Source organism: Nyctereutes procyonoides, unplaced genomic scaffold (genome assembly GCF_905146905.1).
Source record: "Nyctereutes procyonoides isolate TBG_1078 unplaced genomic scaffold, NYPRO_anot_genome, whole genome shotgun sequence".
Classification (NCBI taxonomy): Eukaryota; Metazoa; Chordata; class Mammalia; order Carnivora; family Canidae; genus Nyctereutes; species Nyctereutes procyonoides.
Window position 1 is genome coordinate 37,649,885 of NW_026575046.1, and position 27,248 is coordinate 37,677,132.

The window sequence follows — 27,248 nt, forward strand, 5'->3', positions numbered from 1 at the left end:
CTTCCCAGTATGAAGCAGCAAAGGCCAGATGGGCCTCATGTTCCCATCATCCAGTGGCAATGAGGTGCCTGCTTATGACTTCAGCTCAACCAATCAGACATTCCCACTGGGACATTTCCTCTGCAGCTGGTGATACAAAGAAGCAGGGACAAGAGAATCCATTCTGGTATCTGTTGGGAGTGGGAAGGAGTTAGGGGGACATACCCACTGCCCAGGGGAATGTTGGCTACAATGCCAGTGAGCCGTCTCGCCATTGATAGGGATGCAAACTGCCCAGTCCAGCTTTTGGGGGTACTGGCAACAACATCCCAACAAAACCACTTCTTTTTTTGAAAGATTTTATTTTATTTTATTTTTTTAATTGTTTATGATAGTCACAGAGAGAGAGAGAGAGAGAGAGAGAGGCAGAGACACAGGCAGAGGGAGAAGCAGGCTCCATGCACCGGAGCCCAACATGGGATTCGATCCCAGGTCTCCAGGATCGCGCCCTGGGCCAAAGGCAGGCGCCAAACCGCTGCGCCACCCAGGGATCCCTGAAAGATTTTATTTATTCATTCATTAGAGACACACACACACACAAACACACACAGGGAGAGAGAGAGAGAGAGAGAGAGAGAGAGAGAGAAGCAGAGACATAGGCTGAGGGAGAAGCAGGCTCCATGCAGGGAGCCCAATGTGGGACTAGATCCCAGGATTCCAGGATCAGACCCTGGGCTGAAGGCAGGCACTCAGCCTCTGAGCCACCCAGGCGTCCCCCAACAAAACCACTTCTGTGATGTAACTGAGGCCATAGTTCTAGCTGATTACCCTCTCCTGTCCTGCCTTGTTTTCCAACCCCGAAAATTCTGTGATCTAATCTCTATCCTTCCAATAAATTTCTTTTCTGCTCACATCTGTTTCCACTGCTTGCAATAAAGACCCCTGCCTCCCTGCCCACAGATGATGGGGTGGGGTGGGGTGGGGGAGGCAGACACCTGACTCACGATAGACCAATCAGATTCTCTCTCCCCACTCAGCGTCTGTTGGTTGCTCTGAAAGCCCCCGGGTGTGTGTGCACGTGGACAGCAGAGAAAGGACAGCAGGAAGCAAGAATCAAGTAGACACAGAGAGAGAAGCTGCACATGACAGCAGAGAAGCTGATTCCTGATGCTCTCCAGTTCCTGGTCCTAGGTCCTCATGACACCCAACTCCATTTCCACCTCTTGGGTTCCCTAAGTTGGCCCTGCATCCTTACATTAGATTGAACCATGTGCAATTGTTGTTTTAAAAAGTCTAGAAGATCAAATATTAACAAGTATGTATAGTTTATTTTAACCTAATAAGTTCGCCTTTTTGGCCAAGCCTCTCTCAAGTGGGTTTCTTTACTTGTAATCTGAAGGGCTGTGCCTACAACAGTCAGACATTCCATCAGGTCAAAAAGAGAGTGGAACAGAGACATGGAGCAGAAACAGAAAACAAGGGTTTTCCTTGTTTCCAGGGAGGAGGCTGCCCTGCAGACCAAAGGCTACAGGACTTCCAATCACATCTCTGGGTACTGTCTCTGAGGTCACTCTTCCTGTACGGGTTTATGACCTATGAACATTTTTTTTTTTAGATTTTAAAAAAAAATTTTATTTTTATTTATTTATTTAAATATTTTATTTATTTATTCATGAGAGATGCAGAGAGAGAGAGAGGCAGAGACACAGGCAGAGAGGGAAACAGGCTCCCTGCAGGGAGCCTGATGTGGGACTCAATCCCAGGATTCCGGGATCACACCCTGGGCTGAAGGCAGATGTTCAACTGCTGAGCCACCCAGGCATCCCTAGATTTTTTTTAAAGTAATCTCTATCTACAACTTGGGGCTTGGTCTTATAATCTCAAGATCAAGAGTCGTGTGATCTATGGACTGAGCCAGCCAGGTGCCCCTTAAATTCCTGTTTTAAAGGCTCAAATGTTTTTAGTAAGTTACTCAAAGGTATACAAATGAAATTGAAGAGTCAGGCTTTATCCCCCGGTCTGTGTGGGATTTAGACTCACGTTTTTACTTCACTGATCTTTTTAATAAATTCTCTGGGCCCTTCTGATCAGTGCTTGTTACAAATTATAGACCACACTCGTGGCCTTTCACTTTTGGGGAGGCCCCCTAGAGCACCTGATGAAAGCCATAAACCTGCTCCAAAACATTCACGTATATGTATAAAATGTTGCCTCCTGGTTCAGTTCATGGATGGTTATGAAGCCCACTCTGCCATAAATCTCATGATCCATGAACATCTACCAGAACTTCAGCCCCATCCTACCTGCCTCAAGTAATACTATTCATGTTCATTGGTAGCCTTGAATAATGCTTTTGTTTTGTCTTCTCCACATTGTGGTGTTTCCTATTCATGTATGTACTTGTTCCTACCTGACCTAATTGTCCAACAATGGGGACTGATTGAATAAGTTGCAATACACCCACACTGTGGATTACTATATGGTCATTAAAGTGATGGCTGGGACTGGAGTGGACTTGGGTGGTGAGAATGATGTAGAAGACTTGGTAAGAGGTGATGACCACTCAGTGATGACGGGAAGGACTACTGAGTATTCAAAACCTGGCTGAGGGAAGATCATGAATTTGTGGTGGTGTCACCCTCTCTTCCCTTGCATGGGCTTTCTCTCCTGATTGTAGTCAGCAGTCCTGAAGATGGGTGGGTGGAAAGACAATTTGGGGCAGAAGAGGCCCAAGGATGGGGCCTATGAAGCCAAAGTAACCAATGAACATTGAGGGTCCTGGCAGAGGAAGTGATGCATCAGTGGGCTGGATAGGAAAGAAAGTAAGGCTAAAATTGGAAGGTGCAGTAGGGCAAAGGGGATGATCTATAAGGGTAGAGCTTCATTTATTGGGGTGGGGACTGTTTTCTCTTGTTGTGTATCTCTGCTCTCTAACACCTACCCTGGTGCTCAGGAAATGTATGTTGAATTAATTAATTAATGAACGCATGGGTCATAACTCTGTTAGAACCAGAGACTGACATTCTGCTTTCATCAGAGGTCTGAGAGGATCCATAGTGGTGTTAAGTACCACTTCAGGTCAGAGTGAACTGAATTCAAATCCAAGGGTCATCAACAACAAGCTCTGTGATCTTGGATAAGTCATCTAATCTTTCTGAGTCTAGATTTTCTCTTCTGTATATACGGATAATAACAGCTCTTTTGGGAATTCAAGATGCCATGTGTCCAACACTCAGCACAGGGTCTGACACTTTGGGATCCCTCCATAAGTATTGCAGGGGCAGTAATGGTCTCCAAGAATTGGTTGGTTCTGGAGGCTGCATCCAAACTAAATTGCTGCATTTAGTGAGAGGACACAAGGGCAGGACCTGAAGCCAGACTGCCATCTCCACTTACCACCTGAGTGTGACATTTCTGAACCTCCGTTTCCTCATCTAAGTAGTGGGGATAATATCAGAACCTATCTAACCGATTGGTTGGGAGAATTGAGTGGTAATTCTTGTAAAGTATTTAGCACCTTAAAGATTCGGAATGGATGTTGGCTCCTGAGATTCCCTATCAATGGAGCTGAAGAAGTACAGGGGAGGAGGAGGCTTTGCTGAGGTCCGAAGAACAAGGGTTTTAGACAGGTTAAGTTTGAGATGGCACAAGACATGAGGTGGAGCCATTGGATAGTCAGTTGGATATAAGTCACAGGGGGTGGTCTAAGATGAGAAGATAGTTGGAGAGTCATCTGCATAGAAGGTATTTAAAGCCTTGGACAGGGACAGCTCACAAGGGGAGTGAGTGCTCAGTGAACAGACAAGAATGAGGACCAAACTCTGGGGCTTCTGATGCTTAGCAAAGATGGAGATGATTGTTTTTACAAAGCTGGTGACCAGACATAGCAGCGTTGAAACTACACAGCTGGCCTGCCCCAGCAACATTTACGTAACACTCTTTTATATACAGACAACCTTCAGAGATATTGCAGGTTCAATCCCAGACCACTGCAAAAAAGCGAATATCAAAACAAAGTGAGTTGAATGAAGTTTTTGGCTTCCTAGTGCATATAAATGTTTAGGAGCACCTGGGTGGCTCAGTGGTTGAGTGTCTGGCTTTGGCTCAGGTCATGATCCTAGGATCTTGGGATCGAGCCCCACATTGGGCTCCCTATGGGGAGCCTGCTTCTCCCTCTGCCTATGTCTCTGCTTCTCTCTGTGTCTTTCATGAATAAATAAATAAAATCTTTTTTAAAAAAGTTATGTTTACACTCTGCTGCTATCTACTAAGTGTGTAGTAGCATTATGTCTGAAAAAACGTTTTATTGCTATAAGTGCTAACCATCACCTGAGCTTCCAGTGACTCATAATTACTGATCACAGTTCACTGTCACAAATATAATGGTAATAGAAAAGTTTGAAATATTGCTAGAATTACCAAAATGTGGCACAGATACACAAAGCAAACAAATGTTGTTGGAAAAATAGGGCCAGTAGACTTGCTCGACTGTTTTGTAAAGAATGCAGCATCTGCAAAGCAGAATAAAGCAAAGCATAACGAAACAAGGTATGTTAGGCTCTGTGAAAAATGCTTTACCAAAATTAACTTATTTAATTAGCTCATGAGAAAACAGAAACACAGGAAGATAAATGACTTAACCAAGGTCACCCAGACAGTGAATATCAGATCTGGGATTCAAACCCTGGCCTCCGGGTCTCAGAGTCTCCATCACTTCTGCTTCAAATTGTGGGTTAACAAGATAATGACTGTTCCAAGGGAATGCTGAATTTCTTAGCTTCCGACACCTGAGAGCAGAGCTAGGAAAATCATCATGAAATAAATTGCCCTCAGAGATCTCATCTAGCCTTGATGCTCTAGGATCAACCCCAACTAGCATTTCAGAGTTTTGGTTGAGCAAAGAAGAAGAAGGAGGTTTGATTAAGGAATGTGTAACCCTGATCAATCACTTACTCCATGTAAGGTACTGGAAGGTCCTGGGGTGGGGAGGTTAGGAGGAGGACTTGTCTTCCAACCATGGACTAAAGCACCTGCATTTCTCACTCCCTAGGCTAGTTACTCTCAGAATAATGGTGGCTGATTTGAAGCAGGAGCCAGAGGCCAGGTGGGAAGTTGGGGTGGGCCAGGGGCATTAGCCTTGAGGCTCTTCTTGATCTCCAATGGGGTAGAGTTGCTCTATTAGCTCAATTGCTCCATAAAAACTCACTGTGATATGGAGGCAGTTTGAGTTCATTTACCCCTCTTGGAAGGTTCTCAATAAGTATCTGAGCAAATAGGCGAACCGCAGCTGAAGAGGGAAGAGGCAGGGCACAGGTGAGAGGAGGGATGGAGGGTCAGATGCACTCATAAACTGCAGTGAAGGGGAGAGGAGGGCTGCTGAGTCAGGCATCCCGGTGCCAACGTTGTCCTGTCCCACACCCCCACCGCACCCATCCTGCCTTTGATGCTGACCTTGAGTGAGTAGCTATTGAGGAGAAAGCAATTCTGACCTGCAGAAGGAAGTCAATGGGTAAGGAAGTTAAGTGGGGCCCTGGAGAGGCTGTCTGGTCCATCCTACCCACTCTTTTCCATGTCCCCTGGCCTGGAGCTTCTCAGGGTAACTGCAGCTCAATCACCAGGAGTATGGCAAATGCAGATTCTGGGGCCCCACACAGACCTACCAAGTCAGAACTTCTGGGGGTTAGAGCCTAGGAGCCCATTTTTCACAAGTCTCCCTTGCCTGTACCCTCAGCAGTGTATGATGAAGACCATACTGTAAAGAATACAACCTCAGGGCACCTGGGTAGCTCAGTTGGTTAAGCATCTACCTTCAGCTCATGTCATGATCTTGGGGTCCTGGGATGGAGCCCTGTGTGGGGTTCTCTGCTTGGCAGGGAGCCTGCTTTTCCCTCTACCTCTGCCCCTCCACCCTTGCCCATGCTCGCTGTCTCTCAAATAAATAAATAAATTCTTTAAAAAAATAAAGAACACAATCTCCTGGACACCTGGGTGGCTCAGTCAGTTGGGCGTCTGACTCTTTATTTTGGTTCAGGTCATGATTTCAGGATCATGAGATCTAGCCCCGAGTTGGGCTCTGAGCCCAACATGAAGTGCTTGTGATTCTCTCTTCCTCTCCCTTAGCCCCTCCCCCAGCTCTCTCTTTCAAATAAATAAAATAAAGCTTTTCTTTCTTTCTTTTTTTTTCTTTTTAAAGAACACAGCCTCATAGCCTATTGCAGACTGATCTGAACAAATAAAATGAAATCAATGGTATTCCAGAGTCTCCCAGGTACAAATCTACAAGGAGGGATGAGATGCAGCTTCTTTTCTTGAAGGGATTACAATCTAATTGGGCAATAAAAGACACATTTTGTGAAGAGTTAAATTAATGCTATAATAAATATTTATTAATTTGAAACAGTAGGCACATAGGCTGGACAAATTGCCAATGAGTGGGAATAATACTGTCATTCAATGAGCATTTAGGAGATACTGAATCCTGTGCTAAACACTTTATTTATAAATTCATTTAGTTTCATTAAAACTCTGAGATACGGTTTTTATTTTAAATCCACATTTAATAATGAGTAAGTTAAGTCTGGTTGATTGGATCAATTCCTCTCAGAACAACTTTCCCTAATCTTTAGGAGGTGGTCAGTGTGCTAGCTCTGTTTTCCAACAATATCCTCCCTTTATCTTATTTATTACACTGTGTTGTAACTACCTGTTTCCTAGCCTGAGTCTCCCACAAGACTTGAAGGCAGATACTTGGTGTTTCCAGAGTATAGAGCACAGCAGGTGCTCAGCTTAAGTTTGCTGAGTGAATGAAAGTTGCGTATCTAAAGTCTCAGAGCTAATACATGAAGACTCATGCAGGTAACACTGAAGCTCAGGTCTCCCCGTGAGCCATTACAAGCAGATAGTATACACTATGGGGGTTCCTGCAAGGGACGCTCTAGTAAGTCAGTATCATAAGAGAAGGCTCCCTAGTGGAGGTAGAATTGGAAGGACAGAATTTGGAAAGACAGATGAAAGGTGAGCTGTCATTCCAGGCAGGCCAAAGGCATGAAGGTGGGACTCTACAAAGTACATACTTCCTCCAGTACTAGAGACCTCAGGGGAATCCAGGAGTCTATACTCCATCCCCTAAGCCTCTCTAGCTCACCAACCAGCTGTCACCTTCTATCTAACTTACATGCCAATTACTGCAGGGAAATTATTTTCCTCCCAGGTTTATAGGAAGATGGCAAATGCTCCTTTGTTTTCCCCTGCCTAGGCCAGGTGACATAAGGTATTCTATTAGTGGAGTTATCCATTTGGGAAGTCCTTTTTTTTTTTTTAAGCTTTTATTTATTTATTCATGAGAGACAGAGAGGCAGAGGCATAGGCAGAGGGAGAAGCAGGCTCCCTGCAGGGAGCTTGATGTGGGACTTGATCCCTGGACCCCAGGATCTTACTCTGAGCTGAAGGCAGATCTCAACCACTGAGCCACCCAGATGTCCTTGGAAAGTCCTTCTTAATAGTGGGATATTTTTGAGTTTCCATGAAGAAATAACATTCATTAATGTCCACGATATATTGCTAGATGGAAAAAAAGCAAGATAAAACACTATCCTAGGATTTCATTTTTGTTAAAAAGAAAAGAAAGTATTTTTGTGTGCATCTGGGAAATGTCTAGAAGGCTATACTCTGAATTTAACAGCAACTGATTCTTGAAAATGAGAATGTACTGGGATATGGGATGTTCACTTTTACTTTACCCAGTTTTGAGTGTTTGTCTTTTTAAACAATGAATATGTATTAATTTTATTATTTTATTTTATTTTTTAAAGATTTTATTTATTTATTCATGATAGTCACACAGAGAGAGACAGAGAGGCAGAGACACAGGCAGAGGGAGAAGCAGGCTCCATGCACCGGGAGCCCGATGTGGGATTCGATCCCGGGTCTCCAGGATCACGCCCCGGGCCAAAGGCAGGCGCCAAACCGCTGTGCCACCCAGGGATCCCAATTTTATTATTTTAAAAAAAGAATCTTTGGTGGGATCTAGGTAGTTCTTAGCTTATCTGTGATTAGCTCCTCCCAAATTCTCTACTATGAACATCAATTACTTTTATAATCAGAAAATTAAAAGCCCTTTTCCACCATCCGTTAAGTTTATTAAAATGAAAAGAGATAGATTTTCAAGATGGCATAGTTTGAAATGTTGGGGGACAGTATGTTTGGGGGAAGTACCAAAAGCGGTCTAAACTTTGCATCCCTCCCAAATTCAGCACCCAGACAAGCTGGATATAAAACCAGTTGAGTTACAACTTGGCAAAACATGTTAAGAGCTATAAGAATGTTCCAAATCCCAGGGTACTGGGTGGTTCAGTTGGTTGGTTAAGCATCAGACTCTTGATTTCAGCTCAGATCATGGTCTTGTAATCCTGGGATCGAGCCCCTGCCCTGCCCCTGTGCTCGGTGGGGAGTCTGCTTTTCTCCTTCTCTTGTCCCTCTGCCCACTGCCACTATCTATCATCTATCTTTTTTTTTTTAAGGTTTTATTTATTTATTCATGAGACACACAGAGCAAGAGGCAGAGACATAGGCAGAGGGAGAAGCAGGCTCCATGCAGGGAGCCAGATGTAGGACTTGATCCCAGGACTCCAGGATCACGCCCTGGGCTGAAGGCAGGTGCTCAATTGCTGAACCACCCAGGCATCCCTATCATCTATCTATCTATCTATCTATCTATCTATCTATCTATCTATCATCATCATCATCTATCTTAAAAAAAAAAGTTCCAGGGGATCCCTGGGTGGCGCAGCGGTTTGGCGCCTGCCTTTGGCCCAGAGCGCGATCCTGGAGACCCGGGATCGAATCCCACATCGGGCTCCCGGTGCATGGAGCCTGCTTCTCCCTCTGCCTGTGTCTCTGCCTCTCTCTCTCTCTCTCTGTGACTATCATAAATAAATAAAAAATAAAAAAAAAAAGTTCCAGATACCATAACTTTGAATACCATCCTGAGACTTTAGTTGAAGGGAACGCTTTTTTAAAAATCATATACAGGGGCACCTGGGTGGCTCAGTGGTTGAGTGTCTGCCTTTGGCTCAGAGCATGATCCCAGGGTCTTGGTATCAAGTCCTGCATCGGGCTCCCTGCATGGAGCCTGCTTCTCCCTCTGCCTATGTCTCTGCCTCTCTCTGTGTGTCTCTCATGAATAAATAAATAAAATCTTAAAAAAAATAAAAATTACATCAGAAGCTCACTGTGGCCTCACATTTAGTGGGGGTAAACTTCCCCTCCCAGAAGTCCAACAGCAAATAACTCTATCAAAAGGGATGTGAAATATGTCATGATACAGACATGTACCCATATCATTGTATAAAGATGAGGTTACAGAACAATATAGTTTCATTTATGTAAGAAGTATTTGTATACATTTTTTTAAAAGATTTTATTTATTTATTCATGATAAACATAGGGAGAGATAGGCAGAGACACAAGCAGAGGGAGAAGCAGGCTCCATGCCGGGAGCCCAATGCGGGACCAGATCCCGGGACTCCAGGATTGTGCCCTGGGCCAAAGGCAGGCGCTAAACCACTGAGCCACCCAGGGATCCCCCATATGTATACATTTTTAAGTTTAGTAGGATAGATAAAAAACCATTATCAAGGGCCATCTGTATCAACTGATAGGACTTACTTGCTCTGGCTCATGAAATGTTAATATATATAACTTATCAGAAAATCTGTGATCATGATAATGATGATGATGTGGGTGTGTGTATGTGTGTGTGGTTTTGTGTGTGTGTGTGTGTGTTTATGATTTTTTAAAAATAAGACCCTGGCAGGAGAAAGGAATTCCAAGACTGGAGATTGAACATCGGCAAAATGGGGCAAAGTGGATTTCACCTGTTCAGGAACCACTCAGTCCCAAAGAAATGATGGGGTTCATGAAGATCTGATTCTGCCAAAGGTGACAGACTTGCAGAAATTTCCATCATTAATAATAAGAAAAAGGAGAGTCCTTATAGAAGGCATGGTCAGTCAGTCTGACCCAGGGAGCAATCCCATCGGACAGGCAGGGCAGGAGTTCTCGAGGGGGAGATGGAGGCCCAGCGTGTAGCGGTGCTGGAGGTCTGGGGTCTGAACCCCCACCCTCCCAGTTGTGAAGTCCGAATACATGGAGCTCCTGGCCTGAGCCTAGTATGTGGCGGGTCTCCAGTGGACCCCGGCAGCTCCTGCGCCAAGCTGCTCCTTGTGCCCCTGGGCTGCTGCTTCGCCTTGCTGGCAGTATCTGCAGCCTGCTTGTGTCTCTTCTCCTTCAAGTGCTCTTTGCTGCAACCAGACTCATTTTTCCTTTCATCATAGCCCTTCCCACCTTCATCACACTGTTCCCTCATCCTAGAATATTGTTTCCCTGTGTTCCCTGCCTTCTCCAGCCCTGTTTCTCTAAACATGCAAGTCCTATGGTTCTTTCCAGCATCAAATGCCATCTCCTATACAAAGATGCCCCTGCCCCCAGCTGCAGGGCCTGCTCCTTCCCTAGGCCCCAGGTCACACATCTGCATTTGTCTAGGGACTCAGCACATCCAGTGTGCATGAGGGTTCTCTGCAGGCCTGCGTTTTGTCTCTGGACTAGACTGGCTGCTCTCTGGGGGAGGGTGTACATTGCATTCACCCGTGTTGCCTCAGTGCCAGCCCTGTATGCAGTAGGTGCTCGAAGCACTCTGGTGGATAAATGGGGTAGGGGGTGAACAAGTGAATAAGGAATGTTGGGAGCATGGCAGGGCAAAGACAGAGGGAGGGCAGGAGGGAGAGGTGGATGAGGCCTCAGATGCTATGGCGTTGCCACCGCTCTTGCTGGGAGTGGCAGTGGGCTTACAGCCAGCACTTCCCCAGGGTGAATAACCTCATGGGCTCTGCTCCTCTAGGTCCCGCCCATGTCATAAAACAGCAAGCGCTTCCTCTTCAGGGCTCCAGGGAGAGATGGGGTGACTTAGGGGCCCAGCCCCAGCATGTGGAAGGGTTTATAAGCTGGGGCACTGGGCTCCTCAGCACAAGGCCATTCTTTCTCATCCCCGTGCTCTCTGGCCTCCGGCTCTCCAAGCAGCATGGCCTTCAACGGCAAGTACGAGTTCGAGAGTGACAAGAATTATGACGAGTTCATGAAGCGCCTCGGTGAGTGAGTACATGAGCACCCCTTCCCTGGGCTGGTTTGTCACAGCCAGCCTGGGGCCGCGAATCCAAACTCCTTGAGGCCCAGAGAAGCTGAGTTACTAGTCCAAGGTCGCACAGCTGGTAGTGGGTGAGCTGAAGACTTGATTGGTTTAACTTATTCATTCAGACGTATACGGAACACCTGCTATATGCAAGGGCCAACCTGACGTTGCTGATGGGCTGCCTCAGCACAACATGCCCAGGGTCACACTGTAAAATAGGGGCAGAGATCATTAGAACCCAGGACTCAACGATGAGATGATGCGTGGTACCCGGGGAGAGGGGACCAAGGGTTTAGTATAGAGACCAGGTTCGACAAGCCATGCGTTCATCTGGCCATTCAACAAACATGGGTCCATGGCCCTGACAATCCTGCACAAATCCTGATGCTCTAAGTCTAAGGCAGTGCCATTGTAGAGAGTCAGGGGACAGCCCTAGGCGGGGGGGGGGGGGGGCGGGGCGGGGGGGCACAGGTTCTCCGAGTGGGCAGAGAGGCCGTGAGAGCAGGGCAGGTGTGCCCCGGGGCCCTGGGGAGACAAGAGTCAGTTACTGGGAGTGGCCCCGAAGGAACAGTTACCTGGCTTCGCCTACAACCGGGTGGTGCTGAAAGGGCGCCAGCCTCCGTTGTAGACGAGGGGCTGCTGTGAGCCTCCCCGGAGCCCCTTTCCTGCTCGGGGTCCTCACTGCCTAATCTGTGAAACAAGAGCATTAGAAGACAGTCTTGATGCTCCCATTCATTCAGACCTTGTGACCTTGACAGTGTCTGTTGTCTGTTATTGTGCTAGCAGAACGGCTGGTATTGTCAGCTGTACACCAGGAGTTTTCCAAGACACAATCACTTTAATTCCATCCCTGCGACAGCCCCGTGAGATGGGCCTTATTATCTCCCATCTTGTGGATGGAAACACTGAGGCTCAGGGGGGCAGTGGCTCCTCCCAGCTCCCGGGGCCTGGTGGAGCTGGGATGTGTCTCTTCCCAGCGCACGGCCTGCCCCACGGAGGAAGCCCTCTCCCAGGGCCCCGGTGGCAAGCGGCTCCCACGTGACCGCTCTCCTTGTCCCCGGACCAGGGCTCCCCAACGACGCTATCGAAAAGGGCCGAAACTTCAAGATTGTCACGGAGGTGCAGCAGGATGGACAGAACTTCACCTGGTCCCAGCACTACCCGGGGGGCCACTCCATGACCAACAGGTTCACCATCGGCACGGAGTGTGACATGGAGACCATGGGGGGCAAGAAGTTCAAGGTGAGAGGCCACTGGCCACCCCCCCTTCCTGGTCTCAAGCATGTCCCCTGGGGCTGCACCCCAAGCCGAGCCTCTGTTCTCCCGCCCAGCCTCCAGCCTCCACCCTTAAGTGCCTGAATTACCGGGCAACTTACCCCCCCCCCCCAGTTTTTTGACACTACATCAATAACAGACGCTGTAGAGAAACTGTTCAAGATGTTAATTGACATTTGCCTAGCACCTCGTGTAGCCCAGACACCTGCGGAATACGTCACACGTGTTAATGCAGGGAATCCTACAGAATTGCTACAATTATGGGCCCATTTTACAGGTGAGGGAGCTGGGCTGAGCCACGGGCTTGGTGGCTTGCCCCGGCCCCACGGTCAAGCAGGCCTTCACACCCAGGCAGCCTGGCTCCAGAGAGCGTGACCTCCGTGTAGGCCAGACATGAACAGCCCTAGAACCGGATTCATGCGCGTTCGAAACCGCAATCTTACCTAAGAAAGAAGTTGAAGGTGCCCTCCTCATCCTCCTGAGCCTGGCCCCTCGGGTCTCCCACCCATTCTAGGTCCCCTCTATCGCCCCTGACCGTGACCGTAAATACTCTGCCCCTTAGGCTGCCATGGTGGAGAATAAGTGGTCATAATGTTCTTATTCTGTCTCTTGTGTATTTTATTTCTTAAAGATTTTATTTACTTATTTTTTTTTTTAATTTTATTGGTGTTCAATTTACCAACATACAGAATAACACCCAGTGCTCATCCCGTCAAGTGTCCCCCTCAGTGCCTGTCACCCATTCACCCCCACCCCCCCGCCCTCCTCCCCCTCCACCACCCCTAGTTCATTTCCCAGAGTTAGAAGTCTTTATGTTCTGTCTCCCTTTCTGATATTTCTCACACATTTCTTCTCCCTTCCCTTATATTCCCTTTCACTATTATTCATATTCCCCAAATGAATGGAACATACACTGTTTGTCCTTCTCCGGTTACTGTGGCCAAGTTCAAAAAGGGTGTTGCCTGAGTTCTCCTCTGGGATTTTGATGGGATCTTGTCTCACATTTAGATCTTTCATCTATTTTGAGTTTATCTTTGTGTATGGTGCAAGAGAGTGGTCCAGTTTCATTCTTCTGCATGTGGATGTCCAATTTTCCCCGCACCATTTATTGAAGAGACTGTCTTTCTTTCAGTGGATCGTCTTTCCTCCTTTATCGTATATTAGTTGACCATAAAGTTCAGGGTCCACTTCTGGGTTCTCTGTTCTGTTCCATTGATCTATATGTCTGTTTTTGTGCCAGTACCACACTGTCTTGATGAACACAGCTTTGTAGTACAACCTGAAATCTGGCATTGTGATGCCCCCAGATATGGTTTTCTTTTTTAAAATTCCCCTGGCTGTTCGGGGTCTTTTCTGATTCCACACAAATCTTAAAATAACTTGTTCTAAGTCTCTGAAGAAAGTCCATGGTATTTTGATAGGGATTGCATTATACGTGTAAATTGCCCTGGGTAACATTGACATTTTCACAATATTAATTCTGCCAATCCATGAGCATGGAATATTTTTCCATCTCTTTGTGTCTTCCTCAATTTCTTTCAGAAGTGTTCTATAGTTTTTAGGGTATATTTTGAGAACCATTTGAATGGCAAATGGTTCTCCAACCTTTTATTTTCAGGTTGTAGGTGTCCTTCTGTCTAATATGAGTCTCTTGTAGACAGCAAATAGATGGGTCCTGCTTTTTTATCCAGTCTGAAACCCTGCGCCTTTTGATGGGGTCATTAAGCCCATTCACGTTCAGAGTTACTATTGACAGATATGAGTTTAGTGTCATCATGATATCTATTTAGTCCTTGTTTTTGTGGATTGTTCCACTGAACTTCTTCTTAAAGGGGAGTTTTAAGAGTCCCCCTTAAAATTTCTTGCAGAGCTGGTTTGGAGGTCACATATTCTTTCAGTTCCTGCCTGTCTTGGAAGCTCTTTATCTCTCCTTCCATTTTGAATGAGAGCCTTGCTGGATAAAGTATTCTTGGTTGCATGTTCTTCTCATTTAGGACCCTGAATATATCCTGCCAGCCCTTTCTGGCCTGCCACGTCTCTGTGGAGAGGTCTGCTGTTACCCTAATATTCCTCCCCATGAAAGTCAGGGACTTCTTGTCTCTTGCTGCTTTAAGGATCTTCTCTTTATCTTTGGAATTTGCAAGCTTCACTATTAGATGTCGAGGTGTTGAACGGTTTTTATTGATTTTAGGGGGGGATCTCTCTATTTCCTGGATCTGAATGCCTGTTTCCCTTCCCAGATTGGGAAAGTTTTCAGCTAGGATTTGTTCAAATACATATTCTGGCCCTCTGTCCCTTTCGGCGCCCTCGGGAACCCCAATTAAACGTAGGTTTTTCTTCCTTAGAGTGTCATTTATTTGCCTTAATCTGTCTTCATGGTTCTTTAATTGTTTATCTCTTTTTTCCTCAGTTTCCCTCTTTGCCATTAACTTGTCTTCTATGTCACTCACTCGTTCTTCCACCTCGTTAACCCTCGTCGTTAGGACTTCTAGTTTGGATTGCATCTCATTCAATTGATTTTTAATTTCTGCCTGATTGGATCTAAATTCTGCAGTCATGAAGTCTCGTGAGGCCTTAATGCTTTTTTCTAGAGCCACCAGTAGCTGTAGAATAGTGCTTCTGAATTGGCTTTCTGACATTGAAGTGTAATCCAGATTTTGTAACTCTGTGGGAGAGAGGGCTGTTTCTGATTCTTTCTTTTGAGGTGAAGTTTTCCTTCTAGTCATTTTGCTCAGTGCAGAGTGGCCAAAAACAAGTTGTATTGGAACACGGGGGAGTATCACTGGTCCCTCTAGCTGGTCTTCTGGGGGAGGGGCCTGCTGTGCTGATTTTCAGGTGTTAGCACTTGGGGGAGCTGCTCTGCCCCTGCCTGCTGCAGGGCTCAGCGGGGGTTGTTTACCCCGTGGGGCCCCAGGAGGAACAGCCGCAGTTGCTATGGCAACTCTGGAAGCCTGGATTCAGCCTCCGCAGGAACTACGGGGCTCGGGGCTCTCGGTTCTCCGTCCGCAGGGCCTGGAGGCTCCGGGGCGGGGCCGCTGATCTGCTCAGCTCGGGGCAGGAGCGTCCTCGCTGTCCTGGGCCCTCCCGGCCTCTGCCTGTCCCGGGGGAGGCCGGATCCTGGGCTGTGTCCCGGCGCCCTGTGCTCCGGGGCCTGCGCTGTTGGATTCGCGCTCCCGCCCCGCAGCTCCCTCCCTGGAGCCGCTCCCGAGCCCCTCCGAGCTGCTCCGGTCGGTCCCTCCGTGCGCGCTGCAGCCCTTAGGGAGCTCGGCGCACTCTCCCGGGGCGCAGGTGTCTGTTAGTGTCCCCGGGAGCCCGAGGGCATCCCCGCCCTCCTGGGTCCTGCTCCAACTCCCTGCGAGCCCCTTTCCGCCCGCCCGGGAAGGTTGGTGCAGCTCCTGCTCCTCCGGGACGGGGCTCTCCTGTCCTGGGGACACTCGCCCCGGCCTCAGCCCGGCTCCTCGCGGGGCCCCTCCCCCTCGGAGGCCTTTTGTTTCTTTATTTCTTTTTCCCCGTCTTCCTACCTTGATAGAAGCGCGGAATCTTCTCACTGTAGCGTTCCAGCTGGTCTCTCTTTACATCTCAGGCCGAATTCGTAGATTTTCAGGATGGTTTGAAGGTTATCTAGGTAACTTGGTGGGGACAGGTGATTTGGGGACCCTGCTCTTCCGCCATCTTGCCCCTCCAAGCTTATTTACTTATTTTTGTGAGAGAGAGACCGAGAGAATGAGAAGGAGAGGTGGGGGGGAAGGGCAGAGGGAGAAGCAGCCTCCCCGCGGAGCAGGGAGCCTGATGCAGGGCTCCATCCCAGGACCCTGGGGTCAGGACCTGAGCTGCAGGCAGCCACTTAACCCACTGAGCCACCCAGGTGCCCTGTCACTTGTGTATTTTAAAAATTTAACAATTTCTCATGATGTCGTTCTGTGTCAGCAAGTATTGATTTGCCTTGTTCTTTTCAATGCTCGCACAGTATCCTAAAGTAAGGAAAGGCTAGCATTCATTTGACAGTCCCTCTTTGATAGATATTTAGGTTACTCACCGGTGGAGAGTCCAGGCTGGATATTTAGGTTGTTTACAATTACAAACAATGCCGCAATCCACATCCTGGGTGACATCACCATCATCCTAGCAATGAGGATCATAAAACTAACTCCACAGTTGACAAGGAGGGCTCACCACGTTCTAAGCACTTCCCACATGTCACATGAAATCGTCCAATCCTCGTAAGAACTCTGCAGCAGGTCCAGTTGCCATCCCCATTTTAGAGGTGACAAAGCTGAGGCACGGCAAGGCTGAGTGACTTGCGCGTGCTGTCTCTATCTTTGGATATATGTCATCGTACATCTACATGGCAAATTAAATCCCAGAGGGGACAGCTGGGAGAGCTGCTGGGAACCCTTCCTCCCTCCCGGGCTGGCCTGTGGGGGGCCCTCTGCCAAGCAAGGGTCAGCGTTTTGCTTCTCTTCCAGGCTACCGTGCACATGGACGGGGGGAAGATAGTGGTGGACTTCCCCAACTATCACCAGACCTCGGAGGTTGTGGGTGACAAACTGGTAGAGGTGAGTGTCCTGCTGGTTCTTGGGACAGTGATGAGAACAAGTTTCTGCCTCCTGCCATGGCCCCTGAGAGACGGGCCTCTGGGCCCTGGCTTCTGGGCACTACCCATGCACTGGGCTCTGTGCTGAGCACCCAGTGTACATCATCTTGTTGGCTCTTCACAATAAACCTGTTAGGGAGGCATTTTTATCTGCATCTTCCAGGTGGGGGGACTGAGGCACTGGGAGCTAATGCTTAGCTGGAGGCCACCTAGCCTCTCTGCCAGTACTGGGAATGCACGCTTGCCAGTGACTCTGCCACCTTGGGGGCACCAGTGCCGAAGCCCGAGGGCCCCTCCCCAGAGTCCGGGTGGGCCCTGCAAGGGCAGCGGCCCTGCTGTTGCACTTCCCTAAGGGACTTCAGGCCCTTCCTGCCTGGCCTTCTGATTTTTCTAGAGAAGCTGGAAATTTGCACTTTTCTGTGAAATCTCCAGACTGCTAAACATTGGCAATGAATCAAACCTTTTAAAAGAAGTGGATTAAGAAATCTACACACACACACACACACATACACCCCTGTGGATGGACCCTTCCCACACTTGCTGCTCTATAAACACAGACTGGAGGTGCTGCTCTCACCTCACTTCCATTTCCTCTCTTGGGGCTCCAGAATTTTCCACAGGTGAAAGAAATGGATGTGAAGTCAAAAGCAAAAGGTAGGTTCTTCCACACTTCATTCTCCCCTTGTGAGTCCCAGCTCCCTGGGCTCTAGCCTACCCTCGCCAGGCTCCCCAATCCCCCCTCTCTCTTTTTCTCTCCCTCTTGTTTTCTCGTTTTCCTCATCTCAGACCCAGTCTAGGGGCCCAAGAGACTCAGTGACCTCCCATTATTCCCATTTTACACAGAGACCATAGAGGCTCAGGGATAACAAGTAACTTGTCCAAAGCCACACAGCTAGTTCATGGTGGAGGCAGGTCCCACTGGCTGGCTTCAGGACCAGGCTCTCTTCCAGCTCTTCCCAGGCCAGTGGGTCTTTTTTTTTTTTTTTTTTTTTTTAAAGATATTATTTATTTATTCATGAGAGACACAGAGAGAGAGGCAGAGACACAGGCAGAGGGAGAAGCAGGCTCCATGCAGGGAGCCCAATGCAGGACTCGATCTCTGGACTCCAGGATCATGCCCTGGGCCAAAGGCAGGTGCTAAACCACTGGGCCACCCAGGTGTCCCCCAGTGGGTCTTTAATTAAAAAATACAAATCTGGGATGCCTGAGTGGCTTAGCAGTTGAGCATCTGCCTTCAGCCTAGGGCATGATCCTGGAGTCCTAGGATCAAGTCCCACGTCAGAAATAGGCCAGGTCAATAGAAATTGACCTCTTAGAATATCTGATAAAAGCTTTGGACACATTTTTACATTGAATGTCAACCAGTGGGTTCTGACTCCCAGAAGCAAAGCTCGTGGCCTGTGAAGTATGTGGGGAGAACCCAGGGCAGGGGAACCAGAAGTAGGTTGTACCCAAAAGGAGGATCAATCTTCCCAAACCGAACAAACCTGTTTACTGATTCCTAGAGGCTCCTGAATCTGGAGCCTGCATGGTATGAGCAGTGCCCAGAGCTCAGGGTTGTCACCAACACACACACACAAACACACGCACACGAACATGCGTGTGCATACATATGCACACATGCACACAGATTGGGCACCAGAGAGAAGCTGTTTTGGTTGCACATCTCCCATTCCTAGAGGCCCAGAATCTTCCGGGTCACCTCTGTCCTTCTCTACCAATGGGGAGTGCATTAGGTGGGCATCCCTCCTCCCTGGCTGGGCCACCAGCAGCCTCTCACCATGCTCTCATCATCTCTCTAGACCAAGTCTCAGCCTCCTCCCTGCTTGCAGCCCACACTCTATCTTGCTCCATTTGCAATTTCACACACCACTTCACACTGCTGCCCTTGACAAAACTGCTTACACAAAACCCCATGTTTTGGAGCCACCCACTTACTTCCCATGAGAAGGCTGCTTCCTCTGTTGGGTATCAGGATCAACTCACGATAGGGTATTTGTGTGTCCCACGCCAGTGGGTCTTGATGGCCTCGGGCCCGGAACACAGCACACAGTGGGCCTTCACTAAACAGCGCCCCCTTGCCTGCACCTCCCATAAAATCTTACACTTCCCCCAGGACAGGGACTCTATCTTCCCATCACCAAACACAGGGACCCCATAAATGCTATGTGGTGCAGAGGCTGAGTGTGGCCTCTTGATCTTAAAGGGGTTACTTGACTCCTCTAGCCTTCAGTTTTCTCATCTGTACAATGGGTATAATCCTACAGCATTGTTGGGAGAAGTAAATGGGAGAACACATGGGAAGTGCTGGGAGTAGGTGAACTTCAATGAACAGACAGGTGGAAGATTATACTACGAAGAGCCACATCAGCCCTAACATCTGTTTAGCACTTTTGCCACACTGAGTCTGCACAGAGGCTTGTGTCACAAATTGAGAAACTGAGGTTCATAGATATGGTGCAACCTGCTGACTTCCACTCAGGGCTGGGACTGGACACCCGTCTTCCCCAGCTGTGCTCCATCTCACTTAGGGTCTCCCACACTGACTCCCTGTGTTCCGGTTGCTCTTTCAGATCTCCACCATCGGAAACGTGACCTATGAGCGTGTGAGCAAGAGGCTGGCCTGAGCAAGCATGTGGGGCTGCCCCGGGACCACAAAGCCACTAGTAAAGCTGCGATAAGAACAGACATTCTGTTGGCTCTGAACCTCTTTGTCTTTGTTTTTGTTTTCTGGTATCTTGGGGCAGTTTCTAGCTGGGAAGGGGTGCGAAAGGCCCAAGGATGGCTACTCAGGCCAAACCTTGTAGGCTCTGCAACAGGGCAGAGGGAGGCTTGACTGGGGACTGCAATACTCCCGACCCTCTGGAAGTAGCCAAAGGCGGTGTTCAAGAAGCATGGTGGGCACACTTCCATACACCCTTACCCCTCCTTGCCACCCACCTCTCTGTGGGTAGAGACACAGAGCTGTGTCTCTTGATTTAAAGAGACACATGTCACCTGGGAAGGGTAACACATGGACTCTCACACGGGCCACAGGACAGGTGTATTAGATGGTGGGTAGGAGTAGAAGTGGCACTTCCAGGAAAGGGCCCTGCTGCTGGACCCCATGGCTGGCAGACAAAGGAGAAACATACCAGGGCTGAGCCAGAAAGGTATTTTAGCACGGCCGTGGCTCTGCTGTTAATTGGCTGTGGAGGCATCCTTCTGGGCCTCAGTTTACCTAGTGGTACAAAGGAGGGCCACAAAGACCAATGAGGGACCAAGGAGAAATGAGAGAGTACTAGATGGCAAAGGGGCCATGGGAGTGACACGAGGGACAAGAAGGGACTGGAAGGTCCTGGTTTGCACAGGGGTGCCTGGGAGAAGCTGCAAGGTGCTTTGGCTGGCTGGGAAGGATGGTCCACAGGGTCCTTCTGACCTCCTGGTGGGAGCCTGGTGCCGAGTGCAGGATTCTGACACAGGATTTGGGTCATCCCTGCTTGATTATGTCTGTTGGGGGCATGGGAGTGGAGGGGGGGCAGCTTGCCCCCTGGCTAGATAAATCCCTCACCCCGAGCACCCAACGGTCCTTTTTCTGTTCTCCTTCCTCCCTGGCAACGACACCACCTTGACTTCTTACATCATATTTTTCTGTATGACAATTCACTTATTTTTTTCTGCAATGGAAACTTTACATCACTTCTATATTTCAACATCATTTGCCATAAATAGATGAAAACTATCAAAAAAGCCAAAACTGAACAAAGCTAGATCCCGTTGCCTGCCCAAAACCCTGAGCCTGTGTCCTCCCTTGGTGAGGACAGAGATGTAACAGAGCAGCATCAAGTGCACAACATTTTCCTTGACGAAATCAAGTTACTGCCAGGCTACCGAAAACAGAACATACTCGCTCTGAGAGCTGATTATCTCAATTATCTTGAATGCCCAAGTCCCAGATATGGGGCATTAGAAATAAGGTTTGCTCAGCGCTTTGCACAGGGCCTGGCACATAGCAGGTGCTTCGTAATTGCTACCTGACCCAAGGCCCTTCCAGCCCATGGAATGTGCAGTCCTTCAGTGTCACAGGCCGTCCTCAGCCTGGACAGGTGGCATGGCCCAGCTCGCTGGCAGCTCACTCCTGACTCCTCCCACATTCTGCCCTGAAACTTGTTTATCTTCCCAAGAACAGCACTCAGCCTTCCCCAACCCCCACCAAGCCAGGACCCCGTACATTCCATCGTTTTGCCGAGACCTATTGCTAATTAAGTGAACTAGGTAAGCATTAAATTAAACTAGCAGTGTTGCTGTTTCCCCTCCAGACTGAATAATTACTCATAATGAGCTTGGATAATAAGTCTCTAAATAACAGAGAGTTAACCATAATTAGGCTGAAAATTGAGAGATTGAGAGAAAGAGGGAGGAGGAGGAAGGGAGAGGAGAGAGAAGAGAAGGAGAGAGGGGGAGGGGAGAGAGGGAGGTAGGGAGAGGGAGAAGGAGGAGGAGGTAGAGGAGAGGAGAGTTGAGACTGTTTTTACTCTGGCAATTGATTCAAGGACAGATTCAAATTGTTAGCAAGAGAGAAATCCTTAAGCCACTATTGTTAGAGAGTCACAGACGCATAGGATCTCAGAGGACCTCAGAGCTCAGCTAGTTTAAATTCTATTGCACAGACATGGAAACAGAGGCTCAGAGAGGGGAGGACGTGTCTACAGTACACAGCAGAGAGTGAGTCTCTGAGAACAGTGTGGGTAGATGGAGTAAGGTGAGCTGGAGTAAAGCATCCATTTTGCTGGCATCTTGGTGGGGAAGTGTCCTCAGCCAGTAGAAGGGACAGCGGTTAAGAGCTTTGACTCTGGAGACACATTGCCAGGGTTCGAATCCCTTTTCTACTGCCTGGAAGCTGTGTCACCTTGGGGTATGTTCATCCATTCCTCTGAGCCTGTTTCCTCATCTGAAAATAGGGGTAATTGTACTTGCCTGATAGAGCTGTCATGCTGCAAGCTCACGACATATTAGCTGCTGCCACCGTGACCAACCACCATCACCTCCATCATCACCACCATTCTCAACCAGCGTGATGAGAGGGTTAGCTGCCTCCTTCACTGACTCAAGTCACGTGCACAAGCCGCTGGATTTCTGTAAGTCTTACTTTGTCCGTGTGTACAACGGACCAATAAGACCTTTCCTTTCTGGGTCATGAGGGAGAGGCAAGGATAAAGGGTGAAAACCCATGTTCCTGGCTTCCAAAAAGTTAGAGGAGCTTCATCATTTTGCTGCACTGTTCAAGATGCCGTGGTGACTCCCCACTCCACAGGCCTCAGTCCGGGTGCCCTTTACCCCAGGCTCGTCGTGACCTTCACTCTGACTCTTGGGAGTCCTCTCTTTCACTCTGCCAGGGCAACTGCTCGGCTCCCTCCAAGTCATCCGGTGAAGCAGGAGCTTTCCAAAGCAACTTTAAAGAACAAACACCACTGGGTGATGCTCCACACTCCCCAGCTGCTGCCCTGGGAACACCGGCCAGTGAGTGAGTGTTGGAGGCGGGGCGAAGGGTGGACAATGAGATCCTGAGTGGTTGGGCTTTGGTGGCAGAGTGTATGTGTCATGTAGGGGTGACATGGCATTGGTGGCTACATGGCACTCCTCAATCAGGCATTTCTAAATTTGAGACCAATCCCTACCCCTCGCTCATATTCAGACCTGGAGCCTTCCTGAACCCCTGCGTCTTCTTCTGGAAAATGGTAGTAGCAATACTAGCTCTTGGTGGTGGTGTGAGGATGGGAAAAGACTGGGGGGGAGGGGGGGAGAGAGCAGGATTTAAGTGTCACATATATACAGGCCCTAGAACGTTGTAAGTGCTCACTAAACAGCTATAAGGGCTCCTCTTGGTGGTTCTACTGGGGGAAGGGGCACACACAGGGTCAGAGATTTAAAGGAGGGAGAAGTGTCCAAACCTGCCTGTGCACGAGCATCTCCTGAGGGTTCTCCTAAAAGGAGAGCCCAGGCGCTACCCTAGACATGCTGAACTGCACTCTTCGGTAGGAAGACCAGAGAACTCTCACTGTGAAGTGCTCCCCAGCCACACATGACTTTGGACACTGCTCCAGTCCCAGTGCTCCCATTTTTGCCGAAGGCATGCCTTTCTGTGTATCCAGCCCGTTGTGCCTCTGGGAGAACACTGGTCAGAGCTGGCCCAGCAGAAGCCAGACCACTTGTGTTTTTCCTTAGAAGCTAGAGCTAGGTCAGAAGAGAAGCTCAGAGACTCGCCGGAGTCCCCAGAGGAGGGAGAGGCCCGCTTATTTACACTCTTTCTCATAGAATTCACCGTTGAATAATGATACTATCTATTCCATGCTTTGTTACCATAAACCTGAAGCGGAGCCCAAGCTGATAGCCATTCCACCTTATAAATGAGGACACAGAGGCTGAGAATAGGGAGGTGGCTTTTTCCAAGGTCATCAAGCTAAGAACAAACTCAGACCTTCCACCTTTGAGGCCCAATGTTTTTTTTTTTTTTTATAAATTTTTATTTATTTATGATAGTCACAGAGAGAGAGAGAGAGAGAGAGAGAGAGAGAGAGAGGCAGAGACATAGGCAGAGGGAGAAGCAGGCTCCATGCACCGGGAGCCCGATGTGGGATTCGATCCCGGGTCTCCAGGATCGCGCCCTGGGCCAAAGGCAGGCGCCAAACCGCTGTGCCACCCAGGGATCCCTGTTTTTTTTTTTTTTTTTAAAGATTTTATTTATTTATTCATGAGAGAGACACACACACAGAGGCAGAGACACAGGCAGAGGGAGAAGCAGGCTTCCTGCAGGGAGCCTGATGCGGGACTTGATCCCACAACCTGAACCAAAGGCAGACGCTCAACCACTGAGCCACCCAGGCACCCCAGGCCCAGTGTTCTTGTCTATATACTGGAAGTTTCATGCTTCCAGACCAAGAACTATTCTAACTCAACAATGTGTTTTACTGATCTTCTCTTGTATGTGTTTTTTTAAATTTAATTTTGAAATTAAGTGAAAAATTAGTAGTTTTCCTGGAAAGTAGAGATTTCTAGTTGCTCTGGACATCTGAAGGTTCAGCACTGCAGAGCATATGCCCCTAGAAGGTAATAGTTGACCACAGCTGAGTAGAAGCCATATCCTCTAGGGAGATACTGGTTTCAGTGCAGCACCCACCAGGTCACTCTTGATCACCCAGCTGGATTCACTACATTACCTGCCTGATCCTTGTGTGTATTTGGATTTGAGACTCCTGCGAAATGCTCTGGCCTTGCTGCTGAAATTCAAGTCACAGAGGTCTTCCCTTAGAAACCTAGAATGGGGTGAATGAGGCTGGTAAGTCTTTGCTAGGCATTTGGGGCCAGGGACTGCTAGAGTCAGCCCCAGATCACCAGCTTCACAGATGGGGTTCAGGCAACCCCTCCCAGACCATAGCTTGCTGGAGGGAGACAGATGGAGCCGTAAATCACGTTAGCCTGTGGCAGATGTACAAGAAGCTCTGTTCCTGCATTTCTGCCCGTTGGTGAGCACGCTCTGAGAGCACGCCTGCCACCCCGTAAATCAGGAGCATGAATGCCTGGCAACTCTTTTCTTTTATGAACCCGTATCCATTATCCTGTCATGTCTTTCCTACCAGGTGAGTGAGATGGCCAGCTGGGACAGTGACGGAGCCTTTCACTCATTCAAAACCCTTGACTGAGGTACAACAAGGCGACAGGGCAGATGCAGACTGCCTGGGTATGAGTTGTGGCTTCTTCTTTTTTTTTTTTTTTTTAAGATTTTATTTATTTATTCATGAGAGACACAGAGAGAGGCAGAGACACAGGCAGAGGGAGAAGCAGGCTCCCTGCAGGGAGCCTGATGCGGGACTCAATCCCAGGGCCCCAGGATCACACCCTGAGCCAAAGGCAGATGCTCAACCCCTGAGCCACCCAGGCGTCCCAAGGTGTGGCTCCTTCCTGCTCTGCTGCAAATAACTTCTCCACGCCCCCTATTCTCTGTTCTGTACAACACAGCTAATAACAATCCTACCTTTTAGTGTTACTCGGGTGATTATCAAAAATTGGAGCAAATTCTTTAGCGTAGCACTTTATACACAGTAAACACTCAGTAAATACCAGCTGCTATGATTAATGCCACCATCACCAGGTGGTAATATTCTTTATATTCTATTGAGGGAAAGTAATTTCGGGCAGAGCCATCAAACCAAGTAAAGAAAACTAACAAGATCATTTCAGATGGGTTTAACAGCTATGAAGAAAATAAAAAGGGTAATGAGTGACTAAGGTTATTACAGAGATCTCTTTGGGAGGTAATGTGCTGAGGTTTCTTAATATTCCTAGTGTTGTTATTTGGGGCTCAACAGTTCTTTATTGTGGGGGCCGTCCTGGGTTGTAGGGTATTCAGCAGCATCCCTGGCCTCTACCCACTGCATGCCTTCCACCCCCCACCCCAGTGATGACAACCAAAAATGTCTCCAGACATTGCCACGTGTCCTCGAGGGATCAAGGGAGAAGAGCATTCAGATGACAGAACAGGTGGCTTTGGAGAGATGGACTATAAACCCAAAGGGCACGAGGAAGTGGAACCTTGACCCCCAACCCTCATCCAGGCACTTAGGATGTTAAACCAGAAGGCAAGCAGGCTCTCCCTGGAAAACGGTCTGCACGTCCCAGCCCTTCACACGGCTTGGCAAAAGAAATACTGCATAGAACAAAGAGCAACGAAGTATGGAATTAAGTCTACGTCTGGAGCTCAGGTGGCTCAGAAACTGACTGGGATGCAGTTTCCTTACTCTGTCCTTCAGGCCAGAAACCAGGTCCTGTATGAAGTCCTCCACTGGAACTTCAAAGAAAACCTGCATCTGAATCACCAGGAAGCCAGCTAGAAATGCAGACCCCCAGGCTCTGCTCCTCTCGGAGAGGGCTCCAGGTCATTGCGCAGCTTGCTCAGTGGTTTGAAAATCTCTGAAGTAGGAAGTCAGCCCTAGACAGGCCTTTAAGGTAATCTCTGTGCTTTTTCAAGCTTTCTGAACTACTGGCCAGCATGGGAACTAACAAAACCGAACAAGGAATGCCCGTGTGTGTTAGGACAAGTGGATCCCTCTGGTGGAGAAAGGGCAGGGGGCCCTCTGTGGCTCAGTTTCCCTCCTAAGCTCAAAACCACCCAACTCAACCAGCTCTATGGGAACAGGTGGAGAAACTGAGGCCTAAACACAGAGGGGTAGTGAAGTGGATGTTCTTGGCAAATCTGTGACCTGCCTTGTCACCGAATACCCCCCCAAACCTAGAGTCTCCTGCCTCACCTGGCCTGCACATGGCAAACATGAGTACTGCCCCCAGCCCTGACCTGCCTGCCAACACACGCTGTTCCCAAACACCTCCTGGGGCTGGACGTCAGCTGCATGCCCTCAGTAGCATCTCCCACCTCCCCATCCCAACTAAAGGCATTGGTGCTTAGCGAGAGCCACTCGACTCCACACTGGCACCATGTCCCTAGGATGGTTCTCCTGCAGGAACCGGGAGAGCGGAGGGTGGGGCTCTTTTTCTTGCAGAGAGTCTGACACCTTCCATAATTGCTGACATCATGATCCACGGATTCTGTGATACACATATATTTACATTTTAACATTCTTGAGAAAAGAATGCAATATTTAATCAGCAGTATCTTAAGCACTGTGCCAGTTTCCCTGGCAAGGAAAATTCTTTAATTCTTCTTACAGGTACATAAAATAATGGTGCATCCTGAAGTAGACTTTACGTTTGGTTTTGACGTGCATTATGTTGCTTAACCCTCATGAGAACCCCTATGAAGCAAGTGTTATCAACCCCATTTTAACAGGTGAGAAGACTGAGGCTCAGAGCAGTTGAGTCAACTGCCTCCTGACAACTAGTAAGTGGTTGTGGTGAATCTTACGTGGTAGCTTGGCTAGGCTGTGCATACAGCTTAATCAAACACTAGTCCAGATGTTGCTGTGAAGGCATTTTGTAGATGCAATGAACATTTACGATCAGCAGGCCTTAAATAAAGGAGACTACTTTCCACATTGGGGGTGGGAAGCGGGTTCTCATGCAGTCAGGTGAAGGCTGTAAGAGCAAAAACAGGTTCCCTGGAGGAGTTTTGCCCCCAAAGCGTGTAACAGAAGTCCTGAGTTTCTGGCTTACCCTAGATTTTGGACTCAGTTGAAACATCCAACTCTTACCTGAATTTCCAGCCTGTTGGCCTGCCCTACAAAT

General features: G+C 48.4%; 1 protein-coding gene across 1 annotated transcript; it reads left to right on the forward strand.

The window, feature by feature from the left end:
* The first annotated feature begins 10,941 nt into the window (after positions 1-10,941).
* On the forward strand, positions 10,942-19,721 carry FABP6 (fatty acid binding protein 6). Its single transcript, XM_055325720.1, has 4 exons — positions 10,942-11,123; positions 12,231-12,406; positions 16,906-16,995; positions 19,607-19,721. Exons 1-4 carry the CDS (start codon positions 11,057-11,059, stop codon positions 19,658-19,660), a joined length of 387 nt encoding a protein of 128 aa, XP_055181695.1. The 5' UTR covers positions 10,942-11,056; the 3' UTR covers positions 19,661-19,721.
* The last annotated feature ends 7,527 nt before the right edge of the window (positions 19,722-27,248 follow it).

Excerpts from the sequence above, each read along its gene's own strand:
- FABP6 (XM_055325720.1), top strand. The coding sequence starts at position 11,057 with ATGGCCTTCAACGGCAAGTACGAGTTCGAGAGTGACAAGAATTATGAC. Across the intron at positions 11,124-12,230 it reads CGAGTTCATGAAGCGCCTCG|GGCTCCCCAACGACGCTATC; the intron begins GTGAGTGAGTAC and ends TCCCCGGACCAG. Across the intron at positions 16,996-19,606 it reads TGGGTGACAAACTGGTAGAG|ATCTCCACCATCGGAAACGT; the intron begins GTGAGTGTCCTG and ends TTGCTCTTTCAG.